The 23,874-nt window shown below is 53.5% G+C and overlaps 1 protein-coding gene across 3 annotated transcripts in view; it reads right to left on the reverse strand.

Annotated features, from left to right (window-relative positions):
* The window catches only part of RGS3 (regulator of G protein signaling 3), a 108,595-nt gene that overhangs the window by 62,738 nt on the left and 21,983 nt on the right, over positions 1 to 23,874 (reverse strand). For all 3 annotated transcript variants that reach the window (XM_069540756.1, XM_060014280.1, XM_060014283.1), the window contains 5 exons: positions 21,155 to 21,351; positions 18,154 to 18,237; positions 12,756 to 12,867; positions 6,573 to 6,616; positions 652 to 774 (listed from right to left, as the gene is read on the reverse strand). In XM_069540756.1, coding sequence (XP_069396857.1) covers positions 652 to 774; positions 6,573 to 6,616; positions 12,756 to 12,867; positions 18,154 to 18,237; positions 21,155 to 21,351 — 560 coding nt within the window. The remainder of the gene's footprint in view (positions 1 to 651; positions 775 to 6,572; positions 6,617 to 12,755; positions 12,868 to 18,153; positions 18,238 to 21,154; positions 21,352 to 23,874) is intronic.

The following is a 23,874-nucleotide window of genomic DNA, read 5'->3' on the forward strand; positions in this document are numbered from 1 at the left end:
ACTGTGCCTCGGCCTGGCATCCGGGGGACCAAGGGGAAGGCTGTAGTCCAGCTCCGATCCCAACGCCCTCCACAGGCACGGGACCAGCCGAGGGGGTGCCTGCCCCAGATCAGCTTCAGCTGGGAGTCTCTAATCTTCCCTGATGCTCCAGCCGGCCGGCTCCCAGTCCCCAGAAAACTCCACTTGGCTCCACCCGGCCGTGGCCTGCATCGAACCAGCACGGCTTCTGCCGCAAACGTCTCCTCCCAACTATGTCTGCTTCGGGCCAGTGTTAAACACCAGTGAGCTCACCGTCCCTGGGCACGACCTACACCCAATAGCAGAGGGGGGCCGCATGCCAGGCAGCAGCCAGGAGGCCGGCCCGAACTAGACCTTGCCGTCGGCAAACTAGAGAACAGAACCGAGAATTGATGGGTCGTGCTCCATCTGGCTCTGTCGCTCTCCCTGAGCACCGTCAAACTCACTCAGTAGATCCAGTGACACGCCAAGGGGGAGAGTCGTTCGAGCACAGGCCTCCTTGCCAAGAGCTTGCTGCCCAGATCCAAGTCCTAAGCCAGGGCTGGTCCCAAGCTCAATTTGGAGGCTCAAGGGTGCAGGCGGGCCGAGGGGGAGCCAGGCAGCCAGGGCTGTGGCCACCAGCGAGGCCCTTACCTTGCTCTCAGGGGACGGAGCCGCCAGCTGTTGCTGCTTCGCAATGTTCTCCGACAGGCACCAGCACACTCTCTTCTTCTGCTCGTGCGAGTGAGCTTCCAAGGTGAATAAGCACTCTGCCTTCTGATGTCAGGGGAAACAGAGAGAGCGGCAGTCAGCGCTGCTCCCTGGTTCAGGGGCTCCCAGGACCAAGCCCAAGCACATCCCTGGGCTCCAGAGGGTGAGGCTGCAGCAGGGAGGGGAGTGACCGCTAAAAGCCACAAATGCACACTAATCCCCGGTGACATCGAGGCAGCCAGACGAGCAGGGAAGCTGGCTCAGGGGCCAGCTGGCAAGCCGTGTGCCCATGGGTTGGGGGAAAGGAGGGAGGCAGTGGTTCCCAACACAGTGGAGTTCTGTGGAGAGCCACCGACTGTGATGGTGAGGTCACCCCCGGGGACAGGCAGCACAAGGCAGCAGCTGGGGGAGCACGTGGGGAACCCAGAGGGCCAAGGTCTCCGCCCCTCTGATGCTCTACGGAGCCAGGACCCCTCCCCGGGCTCACAGAACCCCTCTCCCCCACCTCAGCACACTCATCTGATCACAAGGCCAAGGTTAGATGGGTGCCCAAACAGCGACTCGGTCCCTTTGGAAAGTCCTTGGGGAGCAATTGTGTGGCCTCGTACAGCCCCACTACTGCCTGACACGTGAGCTGGGTCTGATCAATGACTGTTCAGCTCAACTGAGTGCAAGTCTCTACCACTGCTGTCATTTAAATCTCACTTTGCTATTTAACCTTGTTAAATGCTGCAGTCTTGTCTCCCCAACTAGACTAGAAACTCCCTCTAGGAAGGCCTTTTTCAGCCGGGCCTAGTGCAGTGCTTGGCAAGTGAAGGCCTCAGTAAGCTCTGGCTCCCTGGAGGGACTTCCGGGATGAGGTCAAATCCAGGCCAGCTTACAGGCACCGGGGAGCGGCTGGGACCCAGGGAGTCGGCCCCGCCCCGAAGGAGTCAGAATGTGCTGGGGGCGGGGAGGGGCGGGACAGCATGCCCAGTGTTATCCTCTCCAGGACGCTCTGAGGAGGGGATGGCTAGCTCTTTCTGTCTCCGCTGGAATCTGATTATAACCCCACAGGACTGCGATTAGATTAACTCATCCAAGGAGCTAAGAGCGTGAGCCGGATGGATTGGAACAGAGAAAAAGACAGTGTTTCTACGCAGTCCTTCCTTGTTTTGCAGTTGGACAGGCCTGGTTTGAATCCCAGCTTTGCCACTTCCTAGCTGTCACCTCAGGAAAGCCTGTAAAATGGGAATGACAGTGATATCACCTACCTCCCAGAGCTATTGGGAGGGCAAGCAATAACCCAGGCCTCAATAAACAGCAGCTATTGTTGTTATTAGTACTTCATTTGTTTAAGAAATATTTATTGAGCACCTATTGTGTGTCAGGGACTGTAGTAGGCCCTGGGGGTGAAGAGGGAGATAAGAGAGACTGAGTTCTTGCCCTCAGGATGGGGGCAGAGACAATAAACCAATAAACAATTAAACAGTGTAATTACAAATTGTGGAAAGGCCAAAAGGGAGAGGTCCTATCTGAGCCTGACAGACGGAGAAGGCCATTCTGAAGGGGCCGCACTCCAGCAAAGGCTGAACGAGAAAGAGCCAGCCAGGAAAGTGCTAGGGAGAAACTGTTCCAGGCAGAAGGAACAGCAAATGCAAGGGCTCTGAGCTGGGGTGGTTATCAGCATCATCTAACAGCATTTGGGGACATAGTCTACCTGCCATCAAACCCAACCCTCAGGGATGCTCCCCTTCAGGGAAGGGCCACACCCCATGCTAAGTGTTCCCAGGGTGCCAGCCATTCCTTTCCAGCCCCAAAGTGCTCAGAAGCTGTTCTTCCTAAAAGCATCAGAGGAGAGAGGGAAGAAAGCCCCACCTCTTGGTTTCAGGGAACTGAGTGGATGTGGTGAGGCAATCCTCCCACTTAATAACCGATTCCCACCACTTCCCGGAACCCCCAGCCCACTGCAGGGGAAGGACACACCCAGCAAAGACCCCAAGATGCTCCAGGGAGAAACCAGGTGGGGCAGGAGCTGACTAGAGGGCCCTCTGCTCCCTGTCTCATTGTGTTGCCCCTGCGAGGGGAGAGTTGGGGCAGGGACTGTGGTCCCTTCCCGCTTGGAAAGGCCATCACTCCACAAATCTGGTCCTGGCCCGAGCCTCCCAGGCCTGCCTCTGCCTTTATCTTCCTGAGCCCCAACTTCCTCCTCTCTTTCTGTTCTGAAGCAGGATTCTGCCTTAATAATAATTCCCTTGATCTAAGTATCGATTTTAAAAGCACCTTCCCATCCATGATCTCGAGAAGGCATCCGAGGCACCAAGGACCTAACCCTAGGCCTGGCTGGGGGGTAGGGCTGGCTGTTTTAGACGGGCACACATTTGGGGGAAGGCCTTGCTCCCAAGGCTCCTCTCTAAGTGTTGCCTGAAGCTTTGGAGGCTGGCCTGGCCAAGAGAGGGAGCATGGAGACAGCTCCCTCCAGGGAGGCTGAATTCCCATCTGCCTAAGTCTGTCTAAATCAGGGGCCCCCACTGTCTGCCTGGCTGTCCCTGCATGTGAACCGTCTCTCTTGGTCCACTCTGTGATCCCACTCATCAGTTTCAACACTGTTAGACACCGTGCCCTCAAATATCAGGCTCCAAGGTCAAGGTTGTAAGCTGCCCTGAAAGCATCCTCACGAAACTCACTCAGAGGCAGGGCTTCCTTGACTGCAGCGTGGTTAGCTAAGCACAGAGCCCGCCAGACGCGACAGCAATGGGCCCAGACCTCTGCATTCAAACATGAGCATCCCCAAATCCAACTAGAAACATGGCTCCCCTTGCCTTCTTTAAAACCCCCATCTTGCCTCAACCTCCTTGTTCCTGAATTAATATTATCCTTGTAAAAACTAAAACCTCGGGGCTTCCCTGGTGGCGCAGTGGTTGAGAGTCCGCCTGCCGATGCAGGGGACACGGGTTCGTGCCCCGGTCTGGGAAGATCCCACGTGCCGCGGAGCGGCTGGGCCCGTGAGCCATGGCCGCTGAGCCTGCGCATCCGGAGCTTGTGCTCCGCAACGGGAGAGGCCACAACAGTGAGAGGCCCGAGTACCGAAAAAACAAACGAACAAACAAAAACCTAAAACCTCTTCTACTACAATTTATGTTTGCTCACTTGCTGTGACAGATGTTCTCTCATTTTATTCAATTCTCTCAGTGACCCAATGACATAGGGAGGAAGGAAAAACACAGCTGTTACCGTTTTTCAGATGAGAAAACTAAGGCTCAGAGAGGTGAAGTCAGCAGCCCCAGGAGGTCTCAGGAGAGGAGGGATTCAAAGTCTGTCTTCCGCCTCCTCTAGAGCCTTGGATCTTGCCTCATTTGTTTAACAGTATACGTACATTACAAAAAATGTGAGATCTTCCTCTTAGCTTTTATTTTAAAGGATCAATAAATCATTGGTGATGTCTCTAATGGAGAGTAACTGAATATGAAAAGCTCTCCGCCTGTTAGGAAGCTGACAGAAATAATAGCTACCATTTATCGAGCACTAACCGTGTGGCAGGTTCTGCGCTAAGTGCCTTGGACACAGTATCTTACTGGATCTCATTTAATCATTACAACAACCTTACAAGGTAGGACTCCTCAGCCTTGTTTCAGAGATGAGTATGTGACTTGCTCAATCTTGGCAGGGCCAAGATTCCAATCTAGGTCTTCCTAACCCCAAAGAGCAAACTCTTAAATTAATGGAGCCAGGATCAAATTCCAAGTTAGCGGATGGTCCCTGACCTGTGTGGCCTTTGACCCGACACCCCTGGTACAGCCAGTTGTGGGCTGCATCTCTCCCATGGATTTGTAGGGGCTGAGGGACACCTGTCCAGGGAAATAGAGGCCCCAGGGCCAAGGACTGCTCAGAACAATCCCACCCACTTGATAACTAACCAGGACCTACTGCTGGGGAACAATCAGAGCTGCTGCCCTCCAGGCAGTTGGGGCTTTCCCAATGCAGAGTGGAAAACTGTCCCCAAATCCTGACTCTCTTGCCCTGCCCTGGTTCTTCTCTGGACACTACCTGCATGTTAGGCAATGAAGAGAAACCACTTGCTGGGAGTTCCAACTAAGACATGAGTCTGGGGTTCCCCATGAGTTCCAAAACCACTGTTGTCAAGCCTATTCCAGGCCACAGGGCAAGCAGGGATCTTGTCTTCCCTGTGATACAGACATGCCTCTCGTAAAGAGCAGCCCATTAAGAGAACAGAGGGGCTTCTAGCTGCCTGTGATCTTCAAACACCCAGCCCCTTGGGGTCAGATCACCTGACACTTTACTGAAATAAAAGGTCCCAGATCAATATCCCTTCATCAATCTTTGGAGGGGTAGGAGGTCACAACTCCCTGGAAACCAAGGAGCAGAAGTGTTTTTCTCTGGGAAAAATAACCCCAGCCTGGCAGGAAGCTGTCTTGGCATTAAAGAACCTGGAGTCTCATTTCAGGCCCCGCTGCAGAGAACTGGAATCCAGATGGGTGAGGCTGGGGAGGTAAATGCTCTGACTCTTCCCAGCCTGCCTCACAGCTTCTCCTAAGCTGCTCGCTCGGCTCCGGGGAAATGAACTCACGCCGCCCTGAAGGGTCTCCACCAGCTACTTCCTGTGCCCGGTGGGGATATGCTGACACAGGGGAGGACATCAATGCCTTCTTGGACCTCGAGTGGCCATTCTAGGCTGCCAGGGTCCCCGGCTCAGCTCCAACAAGGTCCACTGTCCTTTGGATTCCCTGCTGTCCCCTGAAGCTAACTTCTCATCAACTGTCTTGTCCTCAGGGGTCTGTGTTCACCCAAGGGACTCACCTGAAGCCCTGCACCTCCTATCTTAGCCAGGAACTGAAGGAATGATTTTCCAATCACAAACAACATGCAAATTCCTTCCCAAAATGGTGTACTCCTCTTGGCCAGCCAGTGTAGACCAGGCCTCACCCATAACGTGTGGCCAGTGTAGATTCTCCCACGGAATAGGCAGTTTCCCAGGACTGTTACTGAGTAAGACAGACGAGCAGAAGCAGAGGGAAGGAATGGGTCTAATAAACCCTGCCTGGAACTGGTAGCAGATTCATATGAGCAGAGGTACAAGGCTGGGATTAGAAAATTTGCTGAAAATTGAAAAAATTTGTATGGATCAGTGGCTCTCAACTTTTTCATCACCAAGGCCCTCTTTGATTAAACCCCTGGTAATGATATTTTATCTCCCGAACCATGTCAAGCAATCAGCTGTGTGCCCCCATTTTGCTCAGCAAAGGCACACTGTCTAGCTGAGCTTCTCATCAGACTGAGGTAACCAGTCTTAAGGAACTAAGGAACATCAATCACACTGAGTGGGCGTCACTCCAGCCCAAAACACAGACGCTAGATGGTTTCTTTCACCTGTATCATCTGGCCCAGGTAAAGGTACAGTTACCTTCAGGCCTTCTGAAACATTGACAAGACCCTGCAGGAGGGGACATAGGTGGTACCTTCTAGAAAGAGAGGAGGAAAGAGGTGGGCACAAGAATCAGGGCGCTCTATAGAGGAAGGACTACCAAGTGAATAGGGTGTTGCCTGGCTCTCAGGCCACACCCTCACTGTGACCCCCTGCAGGGGCTGGAGACCAGGAAGTCCTAAGCAGGAGACCACAGTGTCCTTCTGTCCCCTCTAAGCGCCTTCATGTCCACTGCTCTTCTACACAGAGGTAAGAGACACAGGGGCAGGGGTTGCTGTTCCCATTCCACAGAGCAGGACACTGCCACTCTGGACCTGCCCGGAACCCCTGCAGGAGTTGGTGTGGAGGCAGCATCAGAACCTGCACTAGAACCCGGCCCAACATCTTCCTTCAAGCACCAGGACACAGATCTCTCTCTTCAGATTCAGGGGGAAGGACTCACCTCTGCTAGATACAGCACACAGAATTTCAGGTCTTCTGAAGAACCTTTGAGGGAACAAAAAGTAAGACTTGCTTTAGAACTGGTTACAGAGTCTCAACTGTTTGCTTAAGCACAGCCAGCTGTCTCACCCAGAGGGCTGTGTGTGGTACTTCCTGTAAAAAGAAGAAGAAAGGGGCAGGGAAATCTCTGGAGGAAAGCCCACTTAATATCTAATTAGGTTGAGATACAGATGTAAGGCCTTTGCCTGCAGGTCAGCCTGACCCAAGGAATACTGAGCTCTCACCCTATGAGAGGTAGCCAGGAGCACCCTCTGGGCATCAAGCAGTGGGGTACAGGGAGCTGTCATCCATCCCAGGAGGCCTCTTCCTTTCCATGTCCCCTGCAGTGAGGGACACGGAGGCAGCACACACTTGGGTTTTCTTTTAAACACTCCAACTGCCTTTGCCATTTTGAAATTCAACAAGGAGCCACCCAGGAATGCATGGGCTATGCAGGGGGATCCCCAATCACGGGCTGGGTGGAGCCCGGAGATGGCTTCCCAGCCCAGGCCCAACCCCTCAGTGTGTTTTCCTAAAGCCTTCTCACCCCTGGTCTAGAATCCCAAACTCAAACACTCACCAAACCCTCTCCACCTGGGAGGCAGCTGGGAGGGCCTGTTGGCCACTCCCCGCTCCTCCAGCAGAGAAGCTGAGGCGGGATACCTACCCTAAGGCGGAAGATGATTTGGTCAGCCTGCTGCAGAAACACAAGAGCCAAGAGATGACCCACAGCTGTCAGGGAAGGCTTCCTGACAAAAGGGGGACTCTTCTGAGCTTGAACTCAAGGTGGGAAGAGAGGGCACTCTGGGAGGTGGGAACAGCATGGGCAAAGGCATGGAGATGCAGAAGCACAAGTTGTGCTCAAGGGATGGCGACTGTGAGGTAGCCCCGCCTCCTCCTCCAGGTGGCCTTCCCTGACTGCTGCAGGCTGCTCCTCGGAACCTGGCAGCACTCCCCGTGCGCCACTCATCTGAGCACAGGCCAGGGCTGGTTAGGAACTTCCTGTATTTCAAGCATTCGACCTCACCAGGCAGGTCATCCTTTTTGAGGGAAGCAATCATACAGCACATATAACGGCAAACACTTAAACTGCCATAGGGGTTTAGAGTACCCAGTGCTGTGTGCCAACCACAGCGCCAAATGTTTCATGTGCATAAACTCGACACTCACAACAACCCCTATGAGGCAGGGGTTATTATCATCCATGATTCATGTGAGAAAACTGAGGCACAGGGGGTGAGTAACATGCCTCAGGTAGAAGGGGGAAGAACCCAGATTTACACCCGGGAAGCCTGGTCCCAGAACTCACGCTCCGAACCACTACACACCTGCCTCTCAAATGCCCACCACGTAGGCCCTACCCAGGCACCTGTCCCCTCAAGGAAACAGGACTAGTGCTGGGCTCAACGCAGAACCCTCAACATACACCTGAATCAAAGAAATTGTCAAAATGCCTTACAAAGTAGAGGCGGCAAGGGAAAAACAGAGACGGTGGGTCAAGCCTATTCCTAAGAAAAGTAGTGAGTGAGGTCCTCACGTGGGTGGAGGCCAGGCCCCCTCGGAGCAAGCATATGGGCAGTTTCCTGGGCAAATCTATCCCTAAGGCCAGGGATGTCAGCCAGAGCTAGATGAAAATAGCTCATAAGTAAATGGGGGTTTGCTTTGGAATTAGAATAAATCCTTCTGCTTCTCCCCACCTAGAGATGGGTTGGGGGGCAGGGGGCAGCCCTGCCTAAGAAGTCCATCGTGTTTAAGAACCCCCTAATTTCAAAGCTTCTGCCAGTTCCTTGCATTGCTGAGGGTGGAGACAAGGGGAGGTGGCTTCTTTTGTTTAAGAAAACACACTGGGACGTTTCCTTGACTTTCCAGAAGCGGACTTTAGTGCCAAGGGAGAAACAAAAAGATCTGTGTAAGAAAATAACAGAATTTTGGGTTTTAGAAGCTGCCAGTGAGAGAAGAGGTTCTAGAAGGGAGTGGAAAGCCAGGCAGATGGGAGCCTCAGGGAGACAGGAGGCCAAGGTTGGGGGATGCAGCCTAGGACATATTCCCAGTGACGAGGGATCGCTGACGGATCGCCTTGAAACTTCTCTGTGCCGTGACACCCCACCATCGCACCCCTGCGTTACTGCACACCTTCACTGAAATCTGCTCCCCGTCATGGCCTTGTGCTGGCAGCACTATGGGAGGAGGACAGAATGGGGGCAGCGCTCAGCATGGCTCAGAGCCTCATAAAGAAGGACAGCAAGGCTCAGGAGCCAAGGGTGCCTGTAAGGAGCTGCAGCTGCAGAAAAGGAGGCTGCAGCGTGGCTGACCCAGGAGAGAAACCTCAGCTCCGCCGGAAATCCTTCCAAAACACTGGACTGGGCTCTGGACTTTCCAGAGCGTGGAAACGGGGGCAGGTGTAAAGGAAAAGGGACAGTGAGGCAGCACACATTCGGGCTTTCCATCCAACACTCCAACCACTTTCACCATTTTGAAATTTAACAAGGAGCCATTTGGTTCCTGGGTGAACCCTCTTTCCCATCAAGGAATGTGGGCCATGGACCATGGGCTATGCAAGGGTGATCCCCAGTCATGGGCTGGGGGGAGCCCAGAGGTGGCTTCCCGGCCCAAGTCTGGCCCCTCTGCCATTTTCCCAGAGCCCTCTCAGGCCTGGTCTGAGATCCCCAAATCAACCAGTTACCAAGTCCTCCCCACCTGTGAGACAGGCCAGGAGGGCTGTTGTCCCCGTTTTCCAGATGCAGAAACTGAGGCCCAGGGAAGGAAAACAACTTGCAGAAGGCATGCAGTGGGCAAGTGACAGAGCTGAGACTTGAACCCAGGACTGCCTGCCTCCAAAGCCTGTGCTCTGACCACTATGTCACACTTCTGCCCCTCTCCCGGTTTACTCATCTGTCATTTCACCTGGCCATGCGCTCCGGAGGTGGGAATGTATGTGCGTCTCTTCCTCTGCTCTCACCCTGGCGGCCAGCACTGAGGTGGGCTCTGAGGAGGTGCTCAGAATATGTCAACCGACTAAATTTAACTCCAAGTGTACCAGCAGCCTGGACCTAAGCAGCTGAGTTTCCAAGATGGGGCGCCTGGGCTCCTCAGGGTGGATGGTGAACCCAAGAATCAGCTGGACATTTCCAGGCCATCCTGAGAGACCACAGCAGGTCAGGAAGACACACTGTGGGTGGGATACTGGCCACCCGGGAGGCAGAAACACAAAGAACAGCAAAGCCAGTGGGCGGCAGAGGCAGGAAGAGACCACAATGGGCCCCGGCTGACCGGAGATGTCCCAGTTGTTAGCGCCAGCTCTCCGCCTGTTCCCATTACACTGCCATTCAGCCTTGCTGAAGCTCGGGGGAAGCTGGGCAGGAGGAGGGCGGGCAAGGTTTAAGTGGCCACCAGCCGGGAGCCCTGAGGGAGGAGTGCACCCCAGCCCCCAAGCTGAGGCCATGCTTCCCATCTCCCTTGGGTCCTACACTCATTCACCCAACAGTCATTGGGCATCCACGATACTCTGTGCCCATGCCCAGCCCTGGGAGTAGGCTTGGCCAGCAGAGCCAAGCACGCATCAGGCATGTCACACAAGGGAGTCCTTGGTCCCTGGGTGGGGCAGATCCTCCTCGGCCAGGGAACTGCCCTCGCCAGCCCCAGCCTGCAGGAAAGGCTGGGTGTGCTCCTTGTTCAACATCTTCTCTGCCTCAAACTGAACTTTCCGCACATGTTGATTTGAAAGAGACAAGAAACCTTAGGAGTCATGAGCAATGTTAATCAGAGACCATCCTGCCAAGAGGAGCTCCAGCTGAGGCCCCAAATGCATCTCTTAAAAGCCTCGCTCAGGCCAGTGCTGCTGCAGCGAGTCTCTGGGGGTGCGGGGAGGCGGGCAGGAGTGCAGGCGCCAGGACTCAGGACACCGGGTCCTGCGGCTCCAACTCCGACAGCTGGAGAGGTGGCCACCGGACTTCTGCAAACCCTGGGACCCCCAAGGCTGCCTCAGGGAGCGGGGCAAGGGCTCCCCACAAGTGCCTGAAAAGACATCTAAGCATTGGAATGTGCACCTTGAGTGCTCAGTGTCTCTGAGCCATTGCCTTCGCTCCCAGCAGCTCCCTGGCTCCATGGAAAGCCACACTCGCTGTGTTTGCTGACTGACACTGCTGGAGAAAGGCAAGACAGTTCGCACCAGAACAACGGCCCGGCCAGCCAGGACAGGCGCGCGCGCGCGCACACACACACACACACCCCCTCACGTGCCAACCCAATAGGCTCCAAGGGCCGTGGTCATCTCTCCTGAGCAGTGCTGGTCTTGGCCACCCACAGTCTCCAGCCCCAGGAGGCCATGCCCGCACAGGCTGGCGCTCACATGCAACCTGGCACGCGGGCGGTTTCTCTGCCACGCCCCAAGGCCTCACGCCACCCACCCTGACCAGCCGCCACCCAGGGGAGGATGGTGCTTACCCTGCCTCTCACTTCAAGCCTTAGGTTGGAGCCTCCAGGAGGGGAAGCTCCAACCAATTCCCAGCGGGCTCCCCGCACCCGGGCTAGGGGTGGGGACCAGACAAATGAGCACTGTCCAGCTTCTCAGAGCAACCTCGGGGTCCATGTGGGCACGTCAGGTCTGGGAGGGAACACGCTGGACTGCCCAAACCTGGCTTCACAGTCAGAAAAACCACAGCCCAGAAAAGGGAGAAAGGAGCAGCTGAAGCCACACCACACGTCAGCAGCAAAGCCGGCCCAGGGCCTCACGCCCCCAGCTACTGCCCTCGGCTCTTCCTCTGCCCTGTGGCTCCCAACCCGCACCCAACGCTCAACCAGTTTGAAAGCCCTCTTCCCCCTCCCTCCTTTCAGCAGGAGGCTGAGCTGCCCAGGGTCCTGGGCTTGCAGGCCCCAGACTTGTGTGATGAGCCTGACTTGTGTGATGGTTATAATCAATCAACCTGTATTACCAAGCACAGTCCCCCACCAGCACCCCTCAAATATGACTGGGTCCTAGATAGTGGGAGCTGGGAGTGGGCAGGCGTGTGAGTGCATGTGTGTGCAGAGGGGTGGGAGGGACGGGAGAATGGGTGTGTAGGGGAAGCTGGGCGTGAGGGACAGAGAGAGGGGCAGGGCAGCAGGGAAGCCAAGGGCAGAGTCACTGTAGCTCTCGCCCACCCCGCTCCCGCAGGTAATGGGGGGCTCCTTGGAATGCCAGGATCTCAGCTGAACTTGCTCAGAGGGCTGTTCCTCCCCATGACCTTGGTCAGGCCCAGCCCACCCTGTAGGAGAGGCTGGCCCCAAGCAAGGTGACTTGCTTTTTCCCCTCAGTGGCTGCAGTGGGCAGTGGGCAGGAGAAAGCCAGAGGCAGAGAAGGAGAAGTTGTAAGCGACTTCCTGTGGGGTTGCGAGAATGGAGGTTCTCACACGCCCTGGGTTTCTAAGGAGGAAGAACAGCGGGGGCACCGAGCACGCAGGCCGGGTTTGCAAACAGGCAGGAAGTTTTCCTGGAGCAAAACCCGTCAAAACAGAATTCTTTCACTGGGTAATATTTTCCTCCCTGCCCCTGTCACCCATGCTCAAACAGGTCTGGTGTTGTTTTCATAATCTGGGAGAGGAAATTGAGCCCCTTTCAGCAGAGACCTCAGGCGCCAAACCAAACCACTCGACAGATACTCCCGCTGGTTTCCCATTCCCGAGTGGAGGGGAGGGCACCGTGGCAAGTGTGGGGTAGAGACTCACTTCACCCTCCCACGTGCTCATGTCCCGGATGTGTTGCCTGGGCACACAGTGTGGGCCAGCCATTTTGCATAAACGACCTAATTTAATCTTCACAAAAACCTTCTGAGATACTATTGGTGTCCTCACTTACGCATGAGGAAACAGGCTCAGAGAGGTTGAGGAACTTGCCTGAGGTCACACAGGTAGTGAGGGGCAGAGCCAAGATTTGAACACAGGTCTGTCTGAAGCCAGCGCTTTTCCCACTCCACTCCCAAGCCTCCCTGAGACCTCACTGGAGCAGAAGCCTCCCAGCAAAGCTCAGGGTGTACAGGGGCCTGCCAGCCTAGACTGGAACGCCAGTGTCTGAGAACCAGACCTAGGGGCACACAGCCCATCCATGCTGCCCAGAGCAGGCCTCAGAGAGAGTGCAGAGGGAGCCCAGGGCATCTCAGGCATGCACTCACCTTCCTGCAGCTTCACGCTCTGGAGGTAGAGGGGGTTCCTCAGGACGTTGCAGCGGCCTGGCTCATCCTCCTTGGTGAAGAGCAGCAGGTCAGAGTAGGCAAACAGCGTCACCTGCACAGGGAGAGAGCAAACAGAGCTCGCTGTTCTGCTGTCCCAGAGGCCAGAAGCCACAGCCTCCCCTGGGAGTCCAGGTAACGCGTCTCCATCATCTCGGGCATAACCAGGAGCAGATGCTCAGCATGGCCTAAGCCAAGGGCCGAGACCTGACCTGCAGTCAAGGCTACCCTTTTGCTACTCCTCACAGTAGGAAAAAATAACAGAACAAAAATCAGCCCTCATCCTCATTCTCCATGCCTCCTGACGGCCTCTGCCAGCCTCTCAACAGCCCGACATCCCACTGGCCCACCTCTCTGACCAAACGCCTCTGGAATCTCCAGCCCAGTGCCCTTGGCTTGGAGCCACCCTTGAGCTGCAGGACGTGCCACATTTGCTTGCATTCTCCTCTAAATGTCCGGCTGAAAGAGCACTGGGCTTGGAGTCAGAAGTCGAGGCACCTGTCCCACTAAGTAGCCATGAAAACTTGGTTAAGTCTGCTGAATCCCTTCTGCCTCAGTTTTTTTTCATCTGTGCAAACGGGGGGGAACGTCCCTGCCCAGCTCCCTACAGGCTTCTTTCACAAGGTCTGTGTAGACAGTGAATTTGAAGCATCATGCAATGTGAGTATCCTTACCAAATTCCTTGTAGATAATTTTAACTGCGTTCATGCACAGTCAGTTCAAGAAAAAGCCAGTTACTTATGCTCCAACACAGACAAGCACAGAACTTTTATCTCTTTCATACACTAACTGCTCCAAAAATAAAGGAGAAAGATATTTTTAGACATTATAGGTAAACCATCAGGCATGCTCAGCATATTTTTATGCTAAAAAAAAATCCACTTGATCCTCTAATGCCAGTAAAGATTACACTGGTCTTTGTTTTGTAGATCCTGCGGTGGCCTTTAGTCAAAAGCAATAAAAACCCTATTTCAGATTCTCCGAAGAAAACAAAATATTATTAATTTTGTGGAATTCCCTTGGAGGTGTCAAAATCTGACATTTCATCTCATCTGGGGTAAGAAGAGTCCGCTGGAAGGTTGGCATGTACCACGAAGGGCCACAGTGAGTGTGTGCTGGATTGTTGACGAAGTTTAAAAAGCCAACACGTTGACATTTAGCTGTCAGACTGTTGAAGATGACCTAACAACTCCACCTCTATGACTCTAGCCTATAGAAATACTTACAAGGACATAGAAATATGAACATGTAGGGATGTTCTCAGCATTACAAAATTTTGTAATTTTAAAAAAGAACATAAACACCCATTAAGAGAGGATGGATAAACTAAATTATGCTACCTTCATGTGGGAGAATTTTATGCAACTATTGAAAGAAGAAAGTAGAGCCATGTGGGCAGAAATGGAAATCTGTCCATCATAAATCAAAATAGTGCAAGGTCCAAAAAATAGCTAGCGTATAATCCAACTTCGTAAAACCAAACTGTAAACCTGTCTGTATTTATACATTTTTTAACGTCTAAAATACTCATCACAGTCTTCACTGTGGGGAATGGGACTTGACTTTATACGTTTCTGTTTAATTTGCATTAGTTTGCAATGAGAATCTGTTACTTTTATAATTTAAAAATACATAAATGTTTTTCAAAGGACTACGTGGCACACAGAGGTTTGAGGGAATCTGGGCCACAGAGACGGTAGGGGGCATTCTTGAGCAGGAGGCATTCAGGGGCTCTGGCTTATCTAACGGGGACCAAACACAAGGGCTCCTGAACCCTGGGCTGGAAGGCATCCTGGCAGTGACTCTCTCCAAACCCCTTCCCGTCACAGCCCTGACCCAACATAGTCCACAGAAGCCTCCATTTACTGAGCACTTACTTTCTGCTCAGTGGATCCTCACTTGTAACTAACATCATTGCCCTCATGTATAGGTGAGGACCCTACAGCACCGAGAGGTTAAGTGACCTGCCCAAGGCTACACAGCCAGAGACCATTGCCCAGGTCTGGATGACCGCAAAGCTCTCACAATATGGTGAGGTAGCAATGTGCCTACAGTTGTCCTGTCCCTGAATGTGAAAGAATCCAAGCAGGGACCAAAAAAGAGGCACAAAGGAGACAGAAACATGAAGTTAAGGGAAGGGAAGAAAATGATCTCAGAGTTCAGAAGGAGTTTAGGGGTTGGTTGTCTGAGGAGAAGACTTCAACGTCCAGTGAGTGGAAAGGAGAAAGCTCTACACTAGGCAAGCACAAGACAAACCCTCAGGGTCCCCTGACCCACTCAGTGGAAACCAGGAAGTGGTCTCTGGACCCACAGGGAAGCTGGCAGGGGAAGGGTCAGAGGAGATAGTCTGTCAGGAGCCTAAAAATTCAAAAAACAACGCAGGCCCAGAGAGGGCTGGATGGATGGCAAGTGGAGAAGAGGTACCAGCAAGGTGAGAAAAGACCCAGGTCGCTGCTCTGGCCCAGATTCCCAGAGCTGAGAATGTGGTCTAGACAGGAAGTGATTAAGGCCTGAACGAAGAATTTCCCCAAAAGCCGGGTCAGGGAAAGGACAGAGCTGCTGCACAGCGGGAGACAGGGCAGAGAGGCGAGGGTGCCAGAGGAGGGCAGGTGGGCCCCTCTCCCGTCTCACCAGCACCCTGCAGGCCTTGCTCCCCGCAGAGCCACAGCAGCCTGCAGTGCAGTGACGCCCATCTCCACAGCCCAGTTACCTTCTGCTTCCCACAGCAGGCCCTGGGGGCCGCCAGCTGTCTTCCCCACACTTGTTCCAAGGACACATTTGTTTTCCCAAAGGCTCAAGAGTCAAGGAATCGCTTGGTTAGGAAATCCTTGAGACTTGAAGCACCACTAATCCCACGTGGTCCTAACCAAGCTTCCTCGGAGGAATCTTGCCTGAGGGCAGGGTTTGCAGCAAAGGCCTTGGTGACCCAGCAAACGGTAAACTTAATGAGTCAGTGTGTAAAGTGAGGGCATGTCTCTCTTGTGCCCCATAGGACTCCTGGAACCTCCAGCACAGGGCCTGGCTCCATCGTAGATGCTCAGTAACCATTCTTTGAATGTAGAAATGAGTCTGTACCAAAACGCTGATTTGATCTCAGGGCACGTTAATCAAGTTGGTGACTTCTGGGAGGGCGTGTGATGAGGGCAGTTCACGGTGTGGGATTGGATCAGCTCACGGAGCATGCCCAGAGAAGAGAAGGGACACCAAGCCAAGGGGGAACATTCCATGAACAAAGATTTCTGTCGAGCAACTTTCTACAATTTAGGGCTCTCTGGTAATAGAACCACTGCAGGGAGGGCTCCCTCAGCAGACTCAAGAAGAGGCTGGATGGAGAACAATCAGCTGGAAAGTTACAGGGAAGCAATTAGAATGGACGGCTCCTGAGGGCCCAGCCACGATGCGATTCTCTGAACTTCGCCAAACCCCTCTTGAATTGGTTTATATTTTTGGCCTGAATAACACGACAGGCTACTAACAGCCACATATTTGCTTCCTATCATATTTCAAGAAAAAGAAATGTATTATTTTTCCTTGTGTTCAAATCATTTCTTTCAACCGTCAAAAGGGGTCTCTTAGTTCTAGGGCTCCAAAGGCCCACTAGGCAAAGAGCTTTTGGACAGATTTTAACTATCATCAGGCCCTGGCTTCAGCTTATGTTTGTTAGTTTGTTTTTAAACAAACACACCAGAGCCAGCATGGGATCCTGGAAAGAACTGCTGAGCCAGAGAGATCCCAAGTGCTAATCATGGCTCCATCTCTTAGGAGTCTTGAGACCCTCAGGTCCTAGTAAATCTCACTCGAGCCTCAGTTTCCTCATCTACTGAGTAGGGGCAAACGTGCCTCTCCTCGGGAAGCTGTGAGAGTTAACTGGGATCAAGAATGGAAAACTTGCACAGTGAGGATAAATAAGAAGTGCTCAAGGTTTGCAGGTTTAATGGTGAGTGAGTAGGGGAAGAAAAGAGCACCTTGAGACATATGAATGTACCCCACAGTGGCTGCCATTCCTAACCGCCTCCTTCTGAGTCTTGTGGGTTTATAGCCACACACCTCAGTTTCTGACCTTTTGGCTACCTGACTGAGCTCCACCACACACTTATTCACCAAGCATAGCTCCAAAGGACTTCTCGTTCCTAAAACCCAAATCCCCCGCAACAGATGAAGTTTTACTCCCACAGAGGCAATTCAGAAGTTATGCCAAGGTTCTTAAGAAAGTTCCCGAAGAGGAGGTCCAGAAATGTGGTAAGCAATGCCAGTGTGGTAGAAATAATCCTGCAGTCTCCCCAGGGAGCGCCCCTGAAAGACAACGCTCATTTGGAAAATATGAGTTCTGGTCTGCTTGTTCCACAAACAAAACAAAAGCAGCCTGCTTTAGTCACGACTACACAAAATGTCCCGGAATGCTGAGGCTGAAAGGGCCCTTAGAGATCAGCTGACCTCAGACCCTGCCCTTGCTGCCTCAAACACACACACACCCCACTGTTCCGATGGGAAGACTGAGGAAGAAGGAAGAAGTTGTAAGTGAACCAGCCGCGGAGCAAGAGCTGGCTACATGCCTTCTGCCTCCAAGTTTCCTGATCTTTCCACCACCCCAAGCTGTCACTCAACCCAGCCAAGCCACACTGCCAGCTCTGAATCAGGGCCTGATTGGAGGCAAGCCCCCTACCCTCTCCTCAAGGCTCCCAGGTAGCCCAGTCAGACCCCAGAGCTCCAACTTCTGTTCCCAAGTAGATTTAAACTCATGAGACTGAGCCGGAACCTGGCCAGCTCTGGGGATGGTGTGGGCGAGTGAAATCCCCCCAGTTAGAGATAAGCCGGGGCCAGCTCCCAGGAAAAGCAGCATGACCTACACACCCAGGTCTCTGTTGGCAGAGCTAGAGCCCAAAGAGAGATCACAGACTTATCCCTCAGAAGAAGATTTTGGATTTGGGTTAATATACACCCAAAAACCCAGGTAACGGGTGCTCTTCTAAAATTCTCTTTGGCTAACAGCTTTATCTTCTCACCCACAAAGTCATTCATCACAGCTGGGGTGAAATGCCATCTCTCCTGCTCCTTAGAGGAAGATGGGAGAAACAGTGGAACGTCATTAGGTGTTGGGAAAGCTCTGTAACCATCAAAGATGCACTCTGTGGCTTTGAGAGGTGGCAAGTTCCCTATCACTGGGAATATACCAACAAAAGCTGGGTAGCCATTTGGTAAAGAGGGCATGGAGGCCTTTTCCGGTCTTTTCTACCCCAATTGTACAATTCTGAGACCATCAGGAAGAGAGGAAAGTTAGGGGCCTGGAGGATGGCCGATGAAGCCCACCAGAAACCCCACCCAGGAAATGTGAGTGTCTTACCTCGGCAGCCTTGTTTCTCCCCTCATACAGCAGCAGCTCCTCCGACAACAGGAGGGTCCGGGCAGGGTTACAGAGATCTAAAGGCTGAAAACAAAGAGGACAGTTCAAAGAAGCCTGGTGGCAATGCGGGGGGAGAGGGAGGGGGAGGGGAGGGGGAGGGGAAGGGAGGGGAGGGGGAGGTGAAGGGAAGGGGAGGGGAGGGAAGGGGGGGAGGGAGGGGAGGGGGAGGGGGAGGGAAGGGATTGGAGGGGGAGGGGAGGGAGGGGAGGGGAAGGGGAGGGGGAGGCAGCCTGCCAAAGCCAGCCACAGAAGACTGAAGACCGCTAGCCCTGCCCCAACACCCCAAGAGCCCACACACCCCCTCATACACAGACAGAAACAGAAAGACAGAGACGCTCATCCTGGGCGGAACTGCTGCTGCTACCTTCCCCACCCGCCCTCACACACCAGCTGCAGGAGTCCAACCACATGGTCGGCCTTTGCCATCCTCCCTGCCCCCGACCCTACCACCCGAGCCCGCCCCAGCTCCCCCACTGCACCGAGCTCCTGGGCGCTCCCGGCCCCCACATTCCCCCATCTGTCCTGTTCATGCTGTCAGGCCCAGGCTCTCAGGACGCCTCTGGCAGTATTCTGAGAGCCTCATGCCGGATTTGGTCACCTGAGTCCCTTCAAGGCCAGGCCAGTCCCTGCTCTACATTCATAACACACTTGAGTTAACTGAGTCCTTCTCAGCTGTCAGTTCCCAGGGACCAAGTCAGCCAAACCTCTCACCCCACCACATGACCCTGCCCCATACCCACGGTGGAGCCCTGCCCCCGCACAGCCTGAAGCAACCTCCCTCAGCCCTGGACTACCCAGCAGGGCTTATCCTCGTGAATGCACATTTATAACATGGCTTCTGGGCACCTGACACCAAGCAAGGTGCTGGAAGAACGATAACGAAACAAAGGTCAACCACTCACAACAACCAAGATGGATCTTACAAGTAACGTGAGGCAAAAGAAGCAAGGCCCAAAGAAGATATGAGATATGGTTTCATTAAGCAATATTCAAAAAGAAGTCATTTAGGAAAGCACATATAGGTGGTAAAGCTAAAGAAAAGCTAGGAAATGATTATCATAAACTCATGCTAGTGGGTATGTCTCGGGGGGAGGGGGCATCGTAATCAGGAGGAGAGATACACAGCCTCTGGAGTGGTGGCAATGGTCTAGTCCTTTCTCTTAGTCGATATCCGCTTTGTAATTACCCGTTAAACTCTGCATTTAAGTGTTATGCCATTTTTGGTTTATATATTTTACAACTCAAAAGTTTTTTATAACTTTTAAAAACTAATTTTTAATTTTTTTTGTAAAAATTTAAAAATAAAAAATAAGTTCCGTGGATTCCAAGACCTTTGTGGTTACATCCCGAGAAAGAGAAGAGACCAAGAGAAAGGCAAAGGGCAGACCCTGCCCACAGAGTTGTCTGGGGAGAGGCGCATCACCTGCCAGAGTTGCGTTGTGAGCGTCCTATAAACGTATGAGTTCTAAGATCCACTGGCCAGTGACAGGCCTGGAATGGGTCGCCAGGGAGACCAGAGAAGGCAGGCATGGTCAGAAATGAAGCTCTTGGGGCCATGTCCCCTCTAGGTTGCTGATGAGAGGATAAACTAAGAGTGTCTCTGGAAAGCAATTTGTCAAAATACGCATCAAGAGCCTTTAAGATGTTTATGACCCATAGCCCAGTCATTTTGCTTCTTGGAATCTCCCCCAAGGAAAATAATCTGAGAGGCAATTCACGCATGAGGATCTTCATCACAGAGTTATTTACAATAGCAAAAGAGTAGACATAACACAAGTGTCTGAATAGAATAGAGAACTGCTTAAATAAATATGGTACATCCACATAGTAGTGTCCAATCGCTACAAGACACAGTCTCAAAGAGTATTTAATGATGTAGGAAATGTTCATGCTGCAATTCTTGTTTAAAAAAGGCAACAGGATATAAAATGTACAATAAGATCTGTCTGGGTTTTTTTAAAAATATGTATATGCACAAGAAAGATATCTAAATGCTCACATTGGTTATATCTGGGTGATAGAATAAATAAAGGTTTGGAAATGGGGAGGAAGAGAAGGAAAAAGAGAGAAAAGCAGGGGAAGGGAGATCTAAATAATCTCAGGCCACCAGCTAGTACTGGCCAGACATGTTTGCTAAGATGTCTGATGGCCAGACAAGATGCCAGACCTCGAGGCTCTCTCCCTTGGTCATCTCCAAACAACAAAGCACTGGAGGAGCCAGGAAGCAGAACCCTCAGCACACAGGCCCTGTGACAATACAACCAGCAGCTGTAGCGTGTCTGCAATGGCCCCAGAGAAAGGGGAGGGGAGGGGGAGGGGGAGGGGGAGGGGGAGGGGGAGGGGAGGGGGAGGGGAGGGGGGAGGGGAGGGGAGGGGAGGGGGAAGGGGAGGGGAGGGGAGGGGGAAGGGGAGGGGAGGGGAGGGGAAGGGAAGGGGAGGGGGAGGGGAGGGGAGGGGGAGGGGGAGGGGAGGGGGAGGGGAGGGGAGGGGGAGGGGAGGGGAGGGGGAGGGGGAAGGGGAGGGGGAGGGGAGGGGAGGGGGAGGGGGAGAGGAGGGGAGGGGAGGGGAGGGGGAGGGGAGGGGAGGGGGAGGGGGAGGGGAGGGGAGGGGGAGGGGAGGGGAGGGGAGGGGGAGGGGAGGGGAGGGGAGGGGGAGGGGGAGGGGAGGGGAGGGGAGGGGGAGGGGAGGGGAGGGGAGGGGAGGGGGAGGGGGGACCCGCTTGTCGCCGAGCTTCCCTGCCCCCACTCTCCTGTTCCTCCTCCTGGAAACCTCTGCTCCCTCAGTATAACCCCCGGAATCCTGAGCCCCTAAAGCTATTTGTCTTTCCCAAAAGGGGGTCCTCAGACCTGGAACGAGGAACCATCTCTGAGTCCCGGGGTGAAGGACCCTATTCTTTCTCACCTCCTCCAGAGGGAGCCCTTGGGGTCGGTCATCAGCTCACCTGAACAAAGATGGGGAACACCAGGACCTTGGGGGCCAGGGTGACGTAGGTGCCATAGCTTGAGTGTGGGGCATGCGGCCTCATGACCGGGCAATTCTGGTAGTTCCCATGGCCCTTCATGGTCTGCACCGTCTTCATCAGCCGACACTTCTTCCCCAGGCCCGTGTAAGACTTCCCTTTGCTGGGACTCCCTGATTCTGTGGAACAGAGATGGGGGACCGTGAGGCATTTCTACGCCCCCTGCAGAGGCAGGCCTCTGCCGAAACAGGGAACATGGTCTCAGTCCATTAACAGCCATTAACAACAGCGGCTACCATGCGCCGGGCCCTGAGCAAGGTGCTGAGAGGACAGGGAGGCCTCAGAAGGAATCTCCTCACACTCTGTGAGAGATACTACCGTGTAAACCCACAACTCCAGGGCAAGGACAGGTTCAGGTCACCAGGACCTGAACCAGACCTATCGGTTTGGCCTCGTACATTTAAAAATCAGAAAATCTCTCAGATTCGAAAAATCAGAAGATCTGACCTCACCGGGCCCACAGTCCCACGTCAAACAAGCAATCAGATGGAGCGTCCTGGGTGGCAGAGCACGTGTGGTCCCCCTTGTCCCCATCCCCACTGCTCCCTGCGCACACCCAACACTGCTGGCCCGTTTCATTGCCTCCCAGGTCCCTTGAACAAAGGGACTGGAGGTCATGTCTCTGCAGTGATAGCAGAGACAGTGGGCTTTCTCAGGATGTATGGGTGTCTGCCTTCTACTAGCCAAGGGAGCTGGAGCGGCCTGGCTCACTGAGTCAGTCCGGAATAGGGAGTGGCACCTGCCACTCCAGTTCCCGGGGAAGAGCACCCGTTCTGAGCCAGAGGGCTGCACCCAAATCCCACTCCTCTGCTACCCAGCTTGGTGACCACCAGAAACTCACTTCGCCCCTCAGAGTCTTGGTTTCCTCACTGCAATTATAGTACCAAGCTCATGGGGTTGCTGTGAGGATTAAATGAGACACTCCAAGTAAAGCCCCTAGAATAATGCCTGGGACCTGGTAAGTGCGCGGTAAAAGTGAGCTGCTAACTTATTGTGGTTTTGTTGTTGTGATTTCTCCACTTGGGAAAGCGAGTTAATCAGATACTCCAGGGACTCTGGGAATCCTAGGCTTCATCGCAGCCAGGAGGTATTCCCCGGCTTGGCTATCAACTCACAAATTATTCTCATCAGAAAAGGGGGAGAGAGAGAGAGAGAAGAGAGAGAGAGAGAGAGAGAGAGAGAGAGAGAGAGAATGAATCACCCCCAGGAAAGAGAGCAGAGAGCTGCAGGGAGTCCCTCTATAAGGTGCCACAGCAGGACACACACCCTCATACTGAACAAGGGGTGGCATACAGATCTTTATCATGTCTCATCCAATGGGCAGAAGAGCAAAACACAGAGTAGCTAAAAAGTCAGGAATTCTTGGACACAAGCAGGTAGGAGATAAACTCCAGGGCATTCAGACTCTGCACACACCTGGGCCCCCTCCGAGGGTCCCTGCTGTCAGGTGGGCAACTGATCAGCCCTCCCTGACCTGAATGTGCAGTCCACGGGGGCCCAGGTCTCCTTCCGCCACCCCCAGTCCTGGCAGCCTGGGGGTGAACAGGTGGCCTGACCCCAACTACATCTCGGGGAAGCTCCCCACCAACGCGTGGTCCACAGCCTCAGGGGAAAAACTCAGTTCGGAAGGTTTCACACTTTCCTCCTCTACCCACCCCATGCCCCTTCTCACCGAGCAGGGTAAGAAAAACAAGTCAACCCACACACACAAGTGACCACTGATCACAGCAGTATCCTGGGGCAGCACTCGAACCATAATAACCTAAACCACTTCCTGCTTCTTCAGGGAGTCACTTAGAGAAGAGTAAAAAGAGCGTGCGCCCAGGACAGGGGCGGGGGGCAGATGCATGGAAGTACCTACCCAGCTCCTCGTCTGCTCTGGCCCTGGACGTCCGCCCCAGAGGGCTCTGTGCTGCCAGGCACTGGCCCCTTTGCTGAAAGAACCCATCCTGGCTCTCAAGCTCTGCACTGGATTTGAGTTGGACAAGACACCTGAACTTGAGCACTGGCCTCCTCCGAGACTGGCTGTGTAATAACCCTGACCAGGTTCCTTCCCCCTCTGAGCCAGAGTTTTCTCCACTGCAAAGCAGAGATAATACAGACTGCTGCCTTGCCTGCCCCAGGGCAGGTGAGGGCGCACACGAGAGACCCGATGGGAAAGGGTTTGGTGAATGGTACCAGGGTGTGAGGGCACGAGGATTATAAACCCAAGCCAACAAATAATCCACCCGTCAGGGCTGGCATTAGGACAGGGCTGCTGCGCCACAAGCTTTACCACGAACGGGGATCAAAGGGTCAGTCTGGAACTAGACAGTCTAATTTAACACAACCGAGCCTAGACCAGAGAAGGCAAAACCACACAGGACCGACAAGCAAAGCAAAGTAGACCAAACTTAACAAAGGGGGCTGTTTGCTAATGCCCAAATCTGCCCGCCCCCAGTCTGACCTTTAAAGGAATCCACTTCTTTGCCCGCCCCCAGTCTGACCTTTAAAGGAATCCACTTCTTCCCTGCCCTAGCCCAGCTGCATAGGGCTGTCACAGAATCTTTGCCTTGGGCCTAGAGAGTCATGAATAAGCCACTTGACATACACCTTTGCCTTCAGGTGGGAAGCAGCCCCATTTTATAGACAAGGCAACTGAG

The sequence above is a fragment of the Delphinus delphis genome, chromosome 6 (genome assembly GCF_949987515.2).
Source record: "Delphinus delphis chromosome 6, mDelDel1.2, whole genome shotgun sequence".
NCBI classification, from domain to species: Eukaryota; Metazoa; Chordata; class Mammalia; order Artiodactyla; family Delphinidae; genus Delphinus; species Delphinus delphis.